General features: G+C 41.9%; 1 protein-coding gene across 1 annotated transcript; it reads right to left on the bottom strand.

Annotated features, from left to right (window-relative positions):
• Positions 1-5,446: 5,446 nt before the first annotated feature.
• Positions 5,447-11,308, bottom strand: LOC120982407 (cholesterol 24-hydroxylase-like). The gene is made up of 11 exons (XM_040412526.1): positions 11,232-11,308; positions 10,994-11,132; positions 10,726-10,836; positions 10,133-10,289; positions 9,407-9,469; positions 9,256-9,328; positions 9,085-9,169; positions 8,740-8,850; positions 8,377-8,465; positions 8,210-8,276; positions 5,447-6,146 (listed from the first exon to the last, which is right to left on the bottom strand). The coding sequence occupies exons 2-11, from the start codon at positions 11,114-11,116 to the stop codon at positions 5,988-5,990; spliced, it is 1,038 nt and encodes a 345-aa protein (XP_040268460.1). The 5' UTR covers positions 11,117-11,132; positions 11,232-11,308; the 3' UTR covers positions 5,447-5,987.
• Between the last annotated feature and the right edge of the window lie 2,349 nt (positions 11,309-13,657).

The raw sequence follows: 13,657 nt of genomic DNA, 5'->3' as shown, positions 1-13,657 counted from the left end.
GTGTCTAAACTTGGATCAGCATATTAGCTATACTTCAGTGCTTTGTAGCTGGATAGACAGAGATAGCTCCTGGTCTCCGACATCATTGTATATACCGTAGCATGGAGTCTCAGTGCATGCGCTCTACTTACAGAGATCTTATGTAGCAAAAGAGCTGGTGGTCCCCCAGATAAAGGGTCCGGAGTGATTATGAGCTCTTCAGCCCCTATTGCTACTCTATTAGAGGTGGGGATTTAACTACATGAAACATCTGCACCCATCAAACTTTTTTTCCAGCAGAACTGCAGGACATTGGTGTGTGCAGTGTAACATTTTCTCTCTGTGTACCCCCTCCTCGCTCCTTACCTGTCTCTGGGGGAACCAGGGATGTGGTCATACTTCATGTGTATGTAGTAGATGTATCCACAGTAAAGAAGGAAACAGAGGACAACCAGGATCAGGAGCAGAATAAGAGCCCCGGTTAAAAAGGTCCACAGCCCCATATCTTCTTCTATCAGCACAGGTCAGAGGATGCAGCTTGTGACATCTACTGTAAAGCAAAAGGCAGACTACACAAAAAGTCACAGGGTTCCTCCTCCAGGAGCACAATGAGGCGTTTCCTAAATTCTTGGGCTGATGTCCTATGCATGAAGGCGGTTAAATACTAAGGATGGGCACCTGCTGGAGGAAGATTCCACCAATTTACATCGTCCACTGCTCATCATAATTTCTCTTTGAACATTTGTAGTTACAGCTGGTATTTTTACCACTGACCAGCCGCAAGAAAATCTGAAGGGAATCTGCAATTCATAAAATGCGGATCCCCAAAAATATTTAAAATGTCTGCATTCCAGGATTTAACTTTAAAACAGGTAAAACATGGGGACTGAACTCAGTGAACATAAATGATCTTTACTGGAGCTGATGGAGGTGATGAGCAGTGGGGGAGCAGAAAAAGGGCAGACATAGGGGCAGGAACAGGGAGTAGTGAGGAGGCTCAGGGAATCTTTAGACATGTGGGAACTACAGCACAGAAGGCATAGAGGAAGAGAGAGGACAGCGTAAAGGAGAGTCAAGGAGAAGAGTCATGGGTGCTGGAGCATACTTTAGAAAGAAAGGTTAGATGGAAGTGAGCCGGGAGGGCCACAATATATCTGCGGGATACAAAGGGTCATGATAAAATTGCTCAATCCCCTATTCTTATCAGTGACTGACAGGTACAATTCACCTGAGACACTGAATCTCTTGCGTACCCTGCAGGTCTTTAGAGTTGTAGAGGGCAAAGTAAAATGTATTGGTGGATGGTGATGTGCCCCTAGTCCAGGGATGGCCAAACTCCTGAGGCTCTCCAGCTGTTGCAAAACTACAACTCCCATCATGCCCAGACTGCCAGCAGCTTACAGCAGGGCATTGGGGGAGTTGTAGTTTTACAACAGCTGGAGAGCTGCAGGTTGGCCATGCCTGCCCTAGTCCATTAGATTTGACATATTTGGGCCATATTACCTAGTGTTTTTTATGCAGTATAGTAGGCCGGTCCTGGGATGGTTGTATCACCCGTTCACTGGTGCTCAGTATCTTCAGTGTTTGTGTCAGTACATAATTAGGAAGGTACTCTCCTCACTCCTTTGCTTTCTGTCTCCTTTAAATACATTTTCTGCCCATTTCTCATAGAAGTCTGGTTTTCTAAACCTCTTTGACAAAAGCCTGCTTCCATGGAATATACTTCATATCACACAAAAATAGAAGATAATGGCTGTGGTGTGTTAACTAACTAAATCACTGCCTGGTAGAACATATTAAACAAAAATAACAAAAGTTTTTAATAAATATTCAAATATAAACAACGGGGCAAGCATGCCCTATGAGATCTGGGCAGGCAAGAGAGGTGCTATAAATGTGAGTAAAACCATATATACCTTACACAACTAGTGCACATCCTCAAAAATCAAAGCCTGGGGATCACATCCTCATGAGGCGCGGACCTGTGGTAGCTATACGCTGCCAAGACCAACAGACCTTAATCCCTGCCTGACACACTGGTAGCACTAAGGATGTCTAATGTGCTGACCAGTAGTAAAGAAATTGCCTTCTCGACGTGTTTCCACGTGGGTGAGACCCCACGCTTCATCAGGAGCAGAACTACATTAGGTGGCTAAAAATGTAGATTTTTCCACCACTGATAATGTGCAGGACGCCCTAGCCCTGGCGTTGTGATGGATGTGCATTGACGGCTGATGCCGGGCAATTGGCAGCGTAATTGGTCTTGGCAGCGTATAGCTACCACTGGTGATCCCCAGGCAGCAGTATATTATTAAGGTCCCACTGAAACATGAGTGTGGACACTGCGATGGTATACCTGGCAGAAATGTTCTCATATGGTGCCTTCCAGACCTAAACTAACATGTGATTATACATTGATAAGGTCATCATTCCTGGTGTCCTCTGCTTAAATGATGATGTCTTCATTCCAGAGATCTGGTTCTCCAATTTGTTCTATCCAAAATGCGTCTGGAGCCTTAGACTTTCTGATGGCACTGTTTTCATAAAGTCTAAACATGTCCTCCTCCACTGTCCAGGGATGAACCCATGCTGATGCCTGCAGCGGAAGACACAGATTTAATGGACACAGCGCTGATATCATCGACATCAGTTCATCCAAAGGCAGTGGACTTAGTTAGAACAGCTCCATTGGGAAGCCTAAGACTCTGGCGGTGAGTCTACATAGAAGCTATTTTTACCCACATTTAGTTATTACTGGGGACTTCCATAGGGTGGGAAACCCCCTTTAATACTACACAATTCCATGAATACAATGCAAAATATGATTCCTTCAGTAGTATTAATACAGTCCATGGATTTAAAAGAGCAGAAGTCAATTTTAGGAACCAAACTTTGTGATAGTGTGTTTACAGTGCAATACCGATGCTAATTTTAACCTGGGGTGGGGTTTATAAAATTATGTGTGTACCTGCTGTTCCACTCCCTGTAATTTTGACTTGCAAAAGAGACTGTCAAGAGAAAATTTCTTGCTGCCAATGTCTATTTCCTAATATTCTGAAATATAAACCTTATCACACCACAAATACACACACAGACAGCATGACATGCACAGAATATACATAAAAATTATATATCAGATATGAAGGGTGCAGTGCCCGGAGAGGTGACAACCAGCCACTCTGCCAAGGTATTAAAGTACAGGCCTGGCGCTCTTAAGGCTAAGGTCAAATGTGGCAGATCATTTTCTGTGCAGAATCAGCGGCAAATCCATGTCAATTCCACAAAGAATCCATGAAATATGCTTGTGCTACACGCAGATGCTGTCACTGATTTAGTCGTGTATTCACAGCTGATCTCACTCCACTGTTTTGCAAAATATGAAGTCCATGGGAAGATCTGCAGCTTTTCTGCACAGGACTGAACATGCTCTGATCTTCATGCATAATTTTTCTATTGCACGAGGATGCAGCAAATTCTCAATCCAACCATTCCCCACTCAGCCTTCCTGCTAAAGACATATGTGGATGAACACACGTGTAAACACATATAAACTACATTTACATTTATGATTTGTAGCTATTAAAAGCTTTAAAAAAAAAACTAAAAGGTATGTTCATTAGTCATAACATTTACATATTGTAAAATAGTCAAACAGGGCGGCGGTGACAGATTTCTTGTCAGACAACAGAATCAAAGTCCAAACTGATGCTTTATTTTATGACACTCCGGCAATTTACAGGCAACTCCAGTTATAATTCACTGGGTACGGTGTAGATCCAGCATCACAAAACAGAAAATCAAAGAAAATCAACTCCGGCGTCTCTAGCCAGCAAGGCAGCCAGCTTCCCAGACGTCTTCCAGGCATAGCTCCCCCTGACTGACAGCCTGGGATGTACCTTTATTTCCCCCCTAACGATCCTACAACTGAGGATCCCTCAAGTTAGGGGAAAACCTGCCCTGGAATGGCGGTGGACTGGGACGGTCCCACTACCAAACCTACCTTCATAGTCCAAATAAAATCCAGCCCTTCAACATTTAACAAAACTGTCTCAGCAACCTACACCTTGCTGAAACTACTTTATCTTTTCTGGATTTGCTTACCTCACCCAGTTGAGGAACCTGGGTGAGATATACAACCATTCCAAGACTTTTCCATACACTTTACAACAATATATTTCTGTTAAAGTCGCTTTTAATTAAAGCATTTAAGATACACTCTGGTGCTCTAAATCGAGGTACCCCAAGGGGTTAATATCCACGCGTGTTAGAGACATACGCTGACACAAAAGCAGACAAGGTCTTTTTTACAATTAGTAAGGCAGTTTATACATATTCGGGGGGGGGGGGGGGGGGCTTTCCCCTCTGAAGCTCAGGCCATTATTTAAGAAGGAAATGAAAATAAGATAAGACTTGGGTTCTGCTCAGTATGCACTTACTTTGGTATGTGAACTTAATGTAAACATCTGTGTGTTAGTGCCATCTTGCAATGGCGTCTAAGACCTGTCCTAGGTTTCTAATATAGCTTGTGTGTTTATACAGCTAGACCTGCCAATAACCTTAATACAGTTCCTATGTTTGTGTGTTAAAGACAAAAGCAGAGTTATTTACAGTGACTTCATGTTTGAATGTCATGTAATAGTTATATTTTGTGTCCACAGAAGCAGAAAAAGATAATGTGCCTTTAAGTTTCATTATGTAATGTAAGGTAAGCTCAATGACACAGCAGACACAACAGAAAGCATAGAGTTAAACTTTTGTTGCTAATCAGGAGTCTTGACCAATCCTAGCTAGCCTCACACAGCCCAGGAGTTTTGACCAAACACAGCCAGTCTCACACACATCCTGTGTGGGAAATCCCCCTCGCAGGAGCTGCTGGAATCATTATTCACCAGAGAGAGGAGCTGAACAGATACACACTCCACTAAGAGCTGTGTTTTATGGAAGCAAGAGTCCAAAATAGGTATTTAAAACAGTTATATAATGTTCCTACTGTTAATATAGTGATTAGAACTGTATACTGAACTGTTTATATGTATGTTTACTTACAGTTCCACCAATTGCATAAAAACAAACTATTGAGCCATAAAATCATACAATCCAAACAAATTGCATACAAATGCGAACTGCTCATACCAGATCATAAGCAATTGTATAGAGCAAACTGCAAACCAAGTACAGCAAGTGAACTATTGTTTAACCTCAGATATACCTCTCAGAGATATCATAAAGTGCTTAAATAACTTAAATTGAGAGTACAGATACTCGAGAGAAATATATCCAACATTTTATGTTGAATGACAAGATTGAACAGTTGAACCACCATCTTATGCCTACCGCCATTTTATGAATCTTTATTCAACACGAGTTTTGTACATGGACTATCTGCTGCAGAGGCGGCAGTGTTATATGAAGAAAAGTTGAAGTTATTTCAAGCATTTGGTGTGCTCTTTAAACCTACTGTTTCCATAGAATGGTGCTAGAGGAATTACAGAGTAACAGACAGTCTGGTTAGACAAAAAAAAAAAAAAGTAGGTGCTCTCTTATAGGCAATAAGTTTACATGGGTATCATCTAACTACGTAATTGGCTTAAGCATTGTTATACAGTCCATACATCATATTGACACATCTTCATCATTGTTTAAACAGGCAGACTGAAGCAAAGGGAGGAGGGGAAGCGCTTGAAATAAGGAACAAGCAGGTTAAAGCAGCTACTTAAAAAAAATCATCTAGTTACACAGTCCTAAAGATACAAAATATAGAATGATATTCACATCTCTATCATTACCATACCTACATTCAGTATTTCTTTAGACCTTGGAATCTATACAATATGAACAACTTGCTGATTGGGTTTTTACTCATATAAAGTCGTAATACACTTTTATAGGCTCAAAAGTTAAAAACTATATATTTTTTTCCAGGCGGTGATCCTTTGCTCCATATTTAGAGCGGTCATATAATAAAGAACAAATCTAATGTCTGACTTCTGATGTCTTCATTTTTATTTTTATTTTCTGGATTTGTGCTCTGCTCGGGGTCTCAGTCTGCAGATCACACCATCCATAGGGCGCAGGGTCCCAGTGTCCAAGATCCTGAAGCTCTGTCCTTCCACCAGCTCAAACTCAAATCTTTGCAGGAGCTTGGCCATGACAACCTTTGCCTCCATCTGTACAGAGAGAACACAGACATGACATGGGGCAGGTTTTCACATTTGCACATCACTAGATTATAAAATGCATTTCTTCCCAATGATAATGCTTTGGTGACCTCCGCCCTCTGAGATTCTAGATGTGGAGTCTCCGCTATTTGTGGTACTTAGGATCTTGTCCTAACATAATGATATAAATCCCCAAATATTATTTGTGTTGAGCTCCAGGATATCATTCCCTTTTCCTGATACAGATCCCTCAAAAAGGATTACTTTTATAAAAATAGATAAATGGGTTAGAAGATGCCATTGGTGAATGTCCATGGGCTCCATAGAGCTCTTAGCCCTCATCTTTTTACTTGCCACTATCATTGGAAAATTCGAAAGCAATATCTGAAAAGAGCCCGGTATAGGACAGCGGTCAGAGACCAGCACTCCTGCGGAAGAAACTACCACTCCCAGCATGCAACTTGCTCGGCTGTTCTCATAACTCTCATAGAAGTGAATGGAGCGTGTTTGGAATTTCACAACAGGTGCAGTGCTGGAGGTTGCTTATCCCGGCATAGGAGATTTCATATATTGTGTATATGGTGTTTGTGTGCCCAGAGCATTCTTTTTATTCTTTGGTTGTGCCAGCATTACATGTTATTTTAATATAATTCAGTGTGAGAAATGAGTAACTTTTGTCATTTATTTTTTGCAATAAAAATTCTCCAATTGTGAGATATTCTCTTTAATCCATGGCAGAACGAGGGGTTTTAAATATAGCGCCCATTTGCGAGCTCAGCAGGCACCATAGCCGCTGGGTATTTGCTGATTGATCACAGACATGTAACTCTCTAGATGTTGTGGTCAAACGTGTCATAAATGTTGTCAGGGATTGGCCCCCCCATGCGGTGATCGGGGGAGCCATTCCTTCGCTGTGATGCACTGGGTCTCTCTGAAGAGACCCAGTGTATTAAAGCTATAGTTTATATGGACCTGGATTACTGGCCCTTCCCGAGGGTTGCGCTGTGTGTGCACCGCTACTCTGCCTGTGGACTACTCTCCATGGTGCTGGTGTTCCCCTCTCAAGACCTGAGGATTAGCTGGACATACTTACCTACATCCTAGTTGTGTGTCCTTGTAGCCTCCAAGGCAGTTGTTTGTGCCATTTTTGTTTCCAACAGGCTGGATGGCTGGCCGGAGATCACCACAGTGCCAGCTGGCATCCCTTCTCTACCTGGAGGCTGAAGGGGCGCACCGATGGGCAGGTCCTTTACATAGTGAAGCAGGGAGCCGTTCTCCCCCTGCTTCACCACTCAGCTGATCTTCATCACTACCCTACAGGCCTCACATTACGCAGCAGTGCCATGTGTGTGTGAGTGCGTCGGTCGTGCCGCTGCTGGGAACGACCAGATGGATGTGCCAATCATCGGGGAAGCAGGTAAGTATTTGTGTTTTGTTTTTTTCATGGACCTGGAGAGGACACTAGTGGCGAAAGGGGCACACAGAGAGAACATAACTACTGTGAGGGGCCATAAGGAGGACATAACTACTGTGAAGGGGCCACAATGTGGGCTTTAGTACTGTGTGGTAGCACTAAAGGGAAATGCCCTAGATTACCCTGTTATACATTGGCATGGCTCAGTCTTACAGGGCCAGCACAGTGCCCCCCTTCCTTATGAGATTATTTTTTTTGCTCTATCACCACATCGACCTTGTTCCGGATCCAGCGGACATCACGCCGAGTCCAGCAACACCCTGGATGAAGTAGGGCCAGTTGGTTCTTTCATTTATTGCAAGGTGTATTGGTACCACTGTGTACCCTATGATAGATTTTATTAGGGACTGGGTGAGTATAGTTATGCATTGGGCAGAGTTAGCGGAGTGGCTTAGTGTACAAAGAAATTTGGCGTCGCTGAGCTTTTCCCTCTATGTGAATTTGAGTGGCAATTGTACAGAACGAAGGGGGCACAATGCTGAATCCTTGCCGCGGGTGCAGGAAAGCCTAGCTACACTTCTGACTATATTATGTCTGATCTTCCTTTTTGTAAACAACCAAAGCATAACCCTTAAATTATTCCTTATGTTGCACTTACCTGAGCAAATACTTGCCCAATACATGATCGTGGTCCAAGAGAAAATGGAAAGTAGGCATAGCTAGGCCTGTATGTATAAAAGAAATAGTGATATATTCACAGGATTATATGACAGTGTGGATTATATTACGGTATGTATTATGTAACAGTATAGACGCTGCACTTACTTAGGAGCATCAGGGTGAAATCTGTCAGGATTGAAGACCAAGGGATCTTGATAATATTTCTCCATCCGACCCATGATGTAAGTATTTAACTGCAGGTAGAAGAAATCCTGGACATTATGAGAAGTCCTAATACTTTGTATGAAATCAGAAGTTCTTTATATTTCTTGAGCTTCGGTATAACAAAGACATTATTTTTTAGCTATTTAGCACAATTTGCAATTTTTTTTTCAATGAGATGAATTATCTATGTGACCCCTCCACCACTACTATCAGAAAGGCATGAAGAATTGTAATATTAGATCCTCAGTAAAATTAAGGAAACCTTGTCACTCCTTGATGACGTCATGTCAGTCCACCACCTACCATAAGAGTTGTTCCAGGAGGAATCCTCACCCCTTCGATGACCATTTCCTTCTCTAGGACTCTTGATGTCCCAGGGGCTATTGGGTACAACCTTAAGGTTTCCTTTAAGACCTGTAGGAAAAAGAAAATTCAGTTTTGTTTGAAATATATAAAGTAGGTTTGGTCTTCATTCTTGTTAGTGAGAACTTGACAGCAGTTGCATGCTGGACAAAACCCAGTCAGGCAACTCGAAGGAATTTGTGTTCTTCCTGGGATTTGTGTGCTAATTGTGTTCCAAGGAAACTAGATGGTACTTTGTGTAGAGCAGCCATAAATCTATAAAAGCTATTCTATTGTTAGCAGGACCTGGGACAGATACTGTAGTTTTCCAAGATCTTCATATTCAATGTCTCTTTTGGAGCCAAGAACTTCATCCACTTCAGTCTGGACTCTGAGGAATGAGGAATATTATCAGAATGGCTATTAATATAATGGTAGAAATATAAGGGTCTGGATTGATAAATGAAGTTGTTTTACCTTGTCAGGATCTCCGGGTTTCGTGCTAATTCCATCACAGCGAAGGATAACTGGTTGGCCGTTGTTTCTTGACCTGAAACAATTTGCAGATAGAGGTAAGAGAGGGACAGACAGACGCAGGCAGACAGACGGACAGAGATAGATTACTAACCTGCAACAAAGAATGTGACAAAATTATCTATTAAATTCTCTAGACTGCAGCCATCTTCTATCTCTGGAAACAAAAATGGAAAGAGATGATGAGACTCTAGAAAAAATTCACATTGGATGTATGTCAGCCAAACCCAAGACAAGCTGGCCATCTAGTGTGAATGGGGCTACCAGATTTCAACAGCCCCCCACATGTGCACACAGAACAGAGTCACGAATGAATGTGTATAAGGGGATCTGGAATAATAAAGGTCGGCTGAACGCTTGTGTCTGGCCAGCCTTAGAACGTTCTTCTTTATACAGTATTTGTCTATCTTGCTAGTGCAGCATCACTGTATTCTGAGGCTCCCAACAGCTGGAGTCTCCTGCATGATCAGTAAGAACTTATGGGGTCATTTATTGAGACTGGTGTTTTAGATGCCGGTCTTAAGACCCCTTGCGCTGGCGCATAATGTGTCTAAGTTATGTAGAGGTGCCGGCTTCTACATAAGTCAGGCGCATCCACCGCCAGCCTAAATCTACCCCCTTGATTTAGATAAATTTCTATGCCTAAAACAGGCATAGAAAATGATAAATGAGACGGGCCAGCTGAGCCGCCCCCTTCTCTGACCCTTTTTTTAGACCAGTTGCAGATTCGGTCGAAAATCCCCTTTGTGACAGAATCTACGACAGACATACACGCACAATCCTTAATTTCTACACAACCGTCTTCATATAGTGGACATACCGGCTCCTTTAAGGATCTGTGTGAGGATATCCATAGGAATGTCTTCTCCATCCTGAATCGCCTTCCTTCTTTGTAAAATACATTCTCGTCCGGTTTCCCTGAGGAGTTTGACACTCTCTTTGACTTCTCTGATAAAAGCCTGCTTTCCTGGCATATACTATAAAAAGGACCACAAGTAACTAAGCGTGTGGTCTGCACAAAGTATCGTCAGCTGGAGTATGGTTATATCTGTTCATCATATCATCCTCGATTCCAATTATACATGCTTATTACACCCCAGGAGGTGTCCCCCTGCAATCAATCTGTGGCTGAATCTGCAGATGTTTAATTTCTCTGCAGCGCCACCACAGGGGAAAGTAAGTATTACACATTGAGTATTGAATTCAGTGGGCTGACTATGTAAAGCGCATACACACTGGGTCCCGCAGAGTGCGAAACGCTCTTGGTATTAACAAATAAGAGTCCTGAACAAGGACCCACTCTATTAACCCTTTGTTTTAATATGGGTCTTTTAAATAAGGCAACCCCTTTAATGACCATATATGTTTGTCTCCTCACTGACCTTTGCAGTAGTGACACTGGAGAATACATACCTGCACTAAAGGATTCCGTGTCTCAACCATTCCTCTCATTACAGTTGTGATGGCTTTGGTGAATGGTGTCTGATCATCGTGAAGGGAGTTCAGCTCCATCCCAAAAGCAGCCTGGTCAATGCAATAATAATCAATCATATTAAACATTTCCAAAGATCCATGTGTATTACGAGAGGTTTCCCGCTTTTATATAAGTAACTGTAATTCACAATAGTGTATAATGAAAGGGTCAATGCACGTGGTGCCTGTAGGGTGCACTGCCTATTACCTTGGCTATGACGTCCAGTGTGACCCTACCCATCATATCGTGCATCCCAACCTGACATTTTCCATCTGCCTTATCTCCCAGTATGTCCATCAGGTCTTCTGCTGTTTCATTGAACGTTCCCATTAATCCGATCAGATAGCTGCAAAATAGAGGAACATCATTGAATTCTGAAGTCATTGAAACTTTAGACCCTGATGAGTTACTTAAGGGGAATGTGTCACCTATATTTTATTCTTACCAGTTACCAGATGGTGATAAATATTCCTATTTTTTTATTTATTCTGTTGTTATTTTCAAATTTTTTAGTCTGAGGTCTGGAGATGACTTTGTTGACTTCTACGAGAGAATGTTGTGGACATGCTCTGTGACCTGTGCAGAGGTCATTGTGCAGGGAGGGAGAGAAGGTTAGCTGTGACATCACCTACTGTGAAATGTAAAAACAATATCAGATATGAAGGGTGCAGTGCCCGGAGAGGTGACAACCAGCCACTCTGCCAAGGTATTAAAGTACAGGCCTGGCGCTCTTAAGGCTAAGGTCAAATGTGGCAGATCATTTTCTGTGCAGAATCAGCGGCAAATCCATGTCAATTCCACAAAGAATCCATGAAATATGCTTGTGCTACACGCAGATGCTGTCACTGATTTAGTCGTGTATTCACAGCTGATCTCACTCCACTGTTTTGCAAAATATGAAGTCCATGGGAAGATCTGCAGCTTTTCTGCACAGGACTGAACATGCTCTGATCTTCATGCATAATTTTTCTATTGCACGAGGATGCAGCAAATTCTCAATCCAACCATTCCCCACTCAGCCTTCCTGCTAAAGACATATGTGGATGAACACACGTGTAAACACATATAAACTACATTTACATTTATGATTTGTAGCTATTAAAAGCTTTAAAAAAAAAACTAAAAGGTATGTTCATTAGTCATAACATTTACATATTGTAAAATAGTCAAACAGGGCGGCGGTGACAGATTTCTTGTCAGACAACAGAATCAAAGTCCAAACTGATGCTTTATTTTATGACACTCCGGCAATTTACAGGCAACTCCAGTTATAATTCACTGGGTACGGTGTAGATCCAGCATCACAAAACAGAAAATCAAAGAAAATCAACTCCGGCGTCTCTAGCCAGCAAGGCAGCCAGCTTCCCAGACGTCTTCCAGGCATAGCTCCCCCTGACTGACAGCCTGGGATGTACCTTTATTTCCCCCCTAACGATCCTACAACTGAGGATCCCTCAAGTTAGGGGAAAACCTGCCCTGGAATGGCGGTGGACTGGGACGGTCCCACTACCAAACCTACCTTCATAGTCCAAATAAAATCCAGCCCTTCAACATTTAACAAAACTGTCTCAGCAACCTACACCTTGCTGAAACTACTTTATCTTTTCTGGATTTGCTTACCTCACCCAGTTGAGGAACCTGGGTGAGATATACAACCATTCCAAGACTTTTCCATACACTTTACAACAATATATTTCTGTTAAAGTCGCTTTTAATTAAAGCATTTAAGATACACTCTGGTGCTCTAAATCGAGGTACCCCAAGGGGTTAATATCCACGCGTGTTAGAGACATACGCTGACACAAAAGCAGACAAGGTCTTTTTTACAATTAGTAAGGCAGTTTATACATATTCGGGGGGGGGGGGGGGGGCTTTCCCCCCTGAAGCTCAGGCCATTATTTAAGAAGGAAATGAAAAAAAGATAAGACTTGGGTTCTGCTCAGTATGCACTTACTTTGGTATGTGAACTTAATGTAAACATCTGTGTGTTAGTGCCATCTTGCAATGGCGTCTAAGACCTGTCCTAGGTTTCTAATATAGCTTGTGTGTTTATACAGCTAGACCTGCCAATAACCTTAATACAGTTCCTATGTTTGTGTGTTAAAGACAAAAGCAGAGTTATTTACAGTGACTTCATGTTTGAATGTCATGTAATAGTTATATTTTGTGTCCACAGAAGCAGAAAAAGATAATGTGCCTTTAAGTTTCATTATGTAATGTAAGGTAAGCTCAATGACACAGCAGACACAACAGAAAGCATAGAGTTAAACTTTTGTTGCTAATCAGGAGTCTTGACCAATCCTAGCTAGCCTCACACAGCCCAGGAGTTTTGACCAAACACAGCCAGTCTCACACACATCCTGTGTGGGAAATCCCCCTCGCAGGAGCTGCTGGAATCATTATTCACCAGAGAGAGGAGCTGAACAGATACACACTCCACTAAGAGCTGTGTTTTATGGAAGCAAGAGTCCAAAATAGGTATTTAAAACAGTTATATAATGTTCCTACTGTTAATATAGTGATTAGAACTGTATACTGAACTGTTTATATGTATGTTTACTTACAGTTCCACCAATTGCATAAAAACAAACTATTGAGCCATAAAATCATACAATCCAAACAAATTGCATACAAATGCGAACTGCTCATACCAGATCATAAGCAATTGTATAGAGCAAACTGCAAACCAAGTACAGCAAGTGAACTATTGTTTAACCTCAGATATACCTCTCAGAGATATCATAAAGTGCTTAAATAACTTAAATTGAGAGTACAGATACTCGAGAGAAATATATCCAACATTTTATGTTGAATGACAAGATTGAACAGTTGAACCACCATCTTATGCCTACCGCCATTTTATGAATCTTT

This window comes from Bufo bufo, chromosome 11 (genome assembly GCF_905171765.1).
Source record: "Bufo bufo chromosome 11, aBufBuf1.1, whole genome shotgun sequence".
NCBI classification, from domain to species: Eukaryota; Metazoa; Chordata; class Amphibia; order Anura; family Bufonidae; genus Bufo; species Bufo bufo.
This window is presented reverse-complemented; position numbering and strand designations above follow the sequence as displayed.

Excerpts from the sequence above, each read along its gene's own strand:
- LOC120982407 (XM_040412526.1), bottom strand. The coding sequence starts at position 11,116 with ATGGGAACGTTCAATGAAACAGCAGAAGACCTGATGGACATACTGGGA. Across the intron at positions 9,329-9,406 it reads TGTCACATTCTTTGTTGCAG|GTCAAGAAACAACGGCCAAC; the intron begins GTTAGTAATCTA and ends AAATTGTTTCAG. Across the intron at positions 8,466-8,739 it reads CTCCTGGAACAACTCTTATG|TTAAATACTTACATCATGGG; the intron begins GTAGGTGGTGGA and ends TTCTACCTGCAG.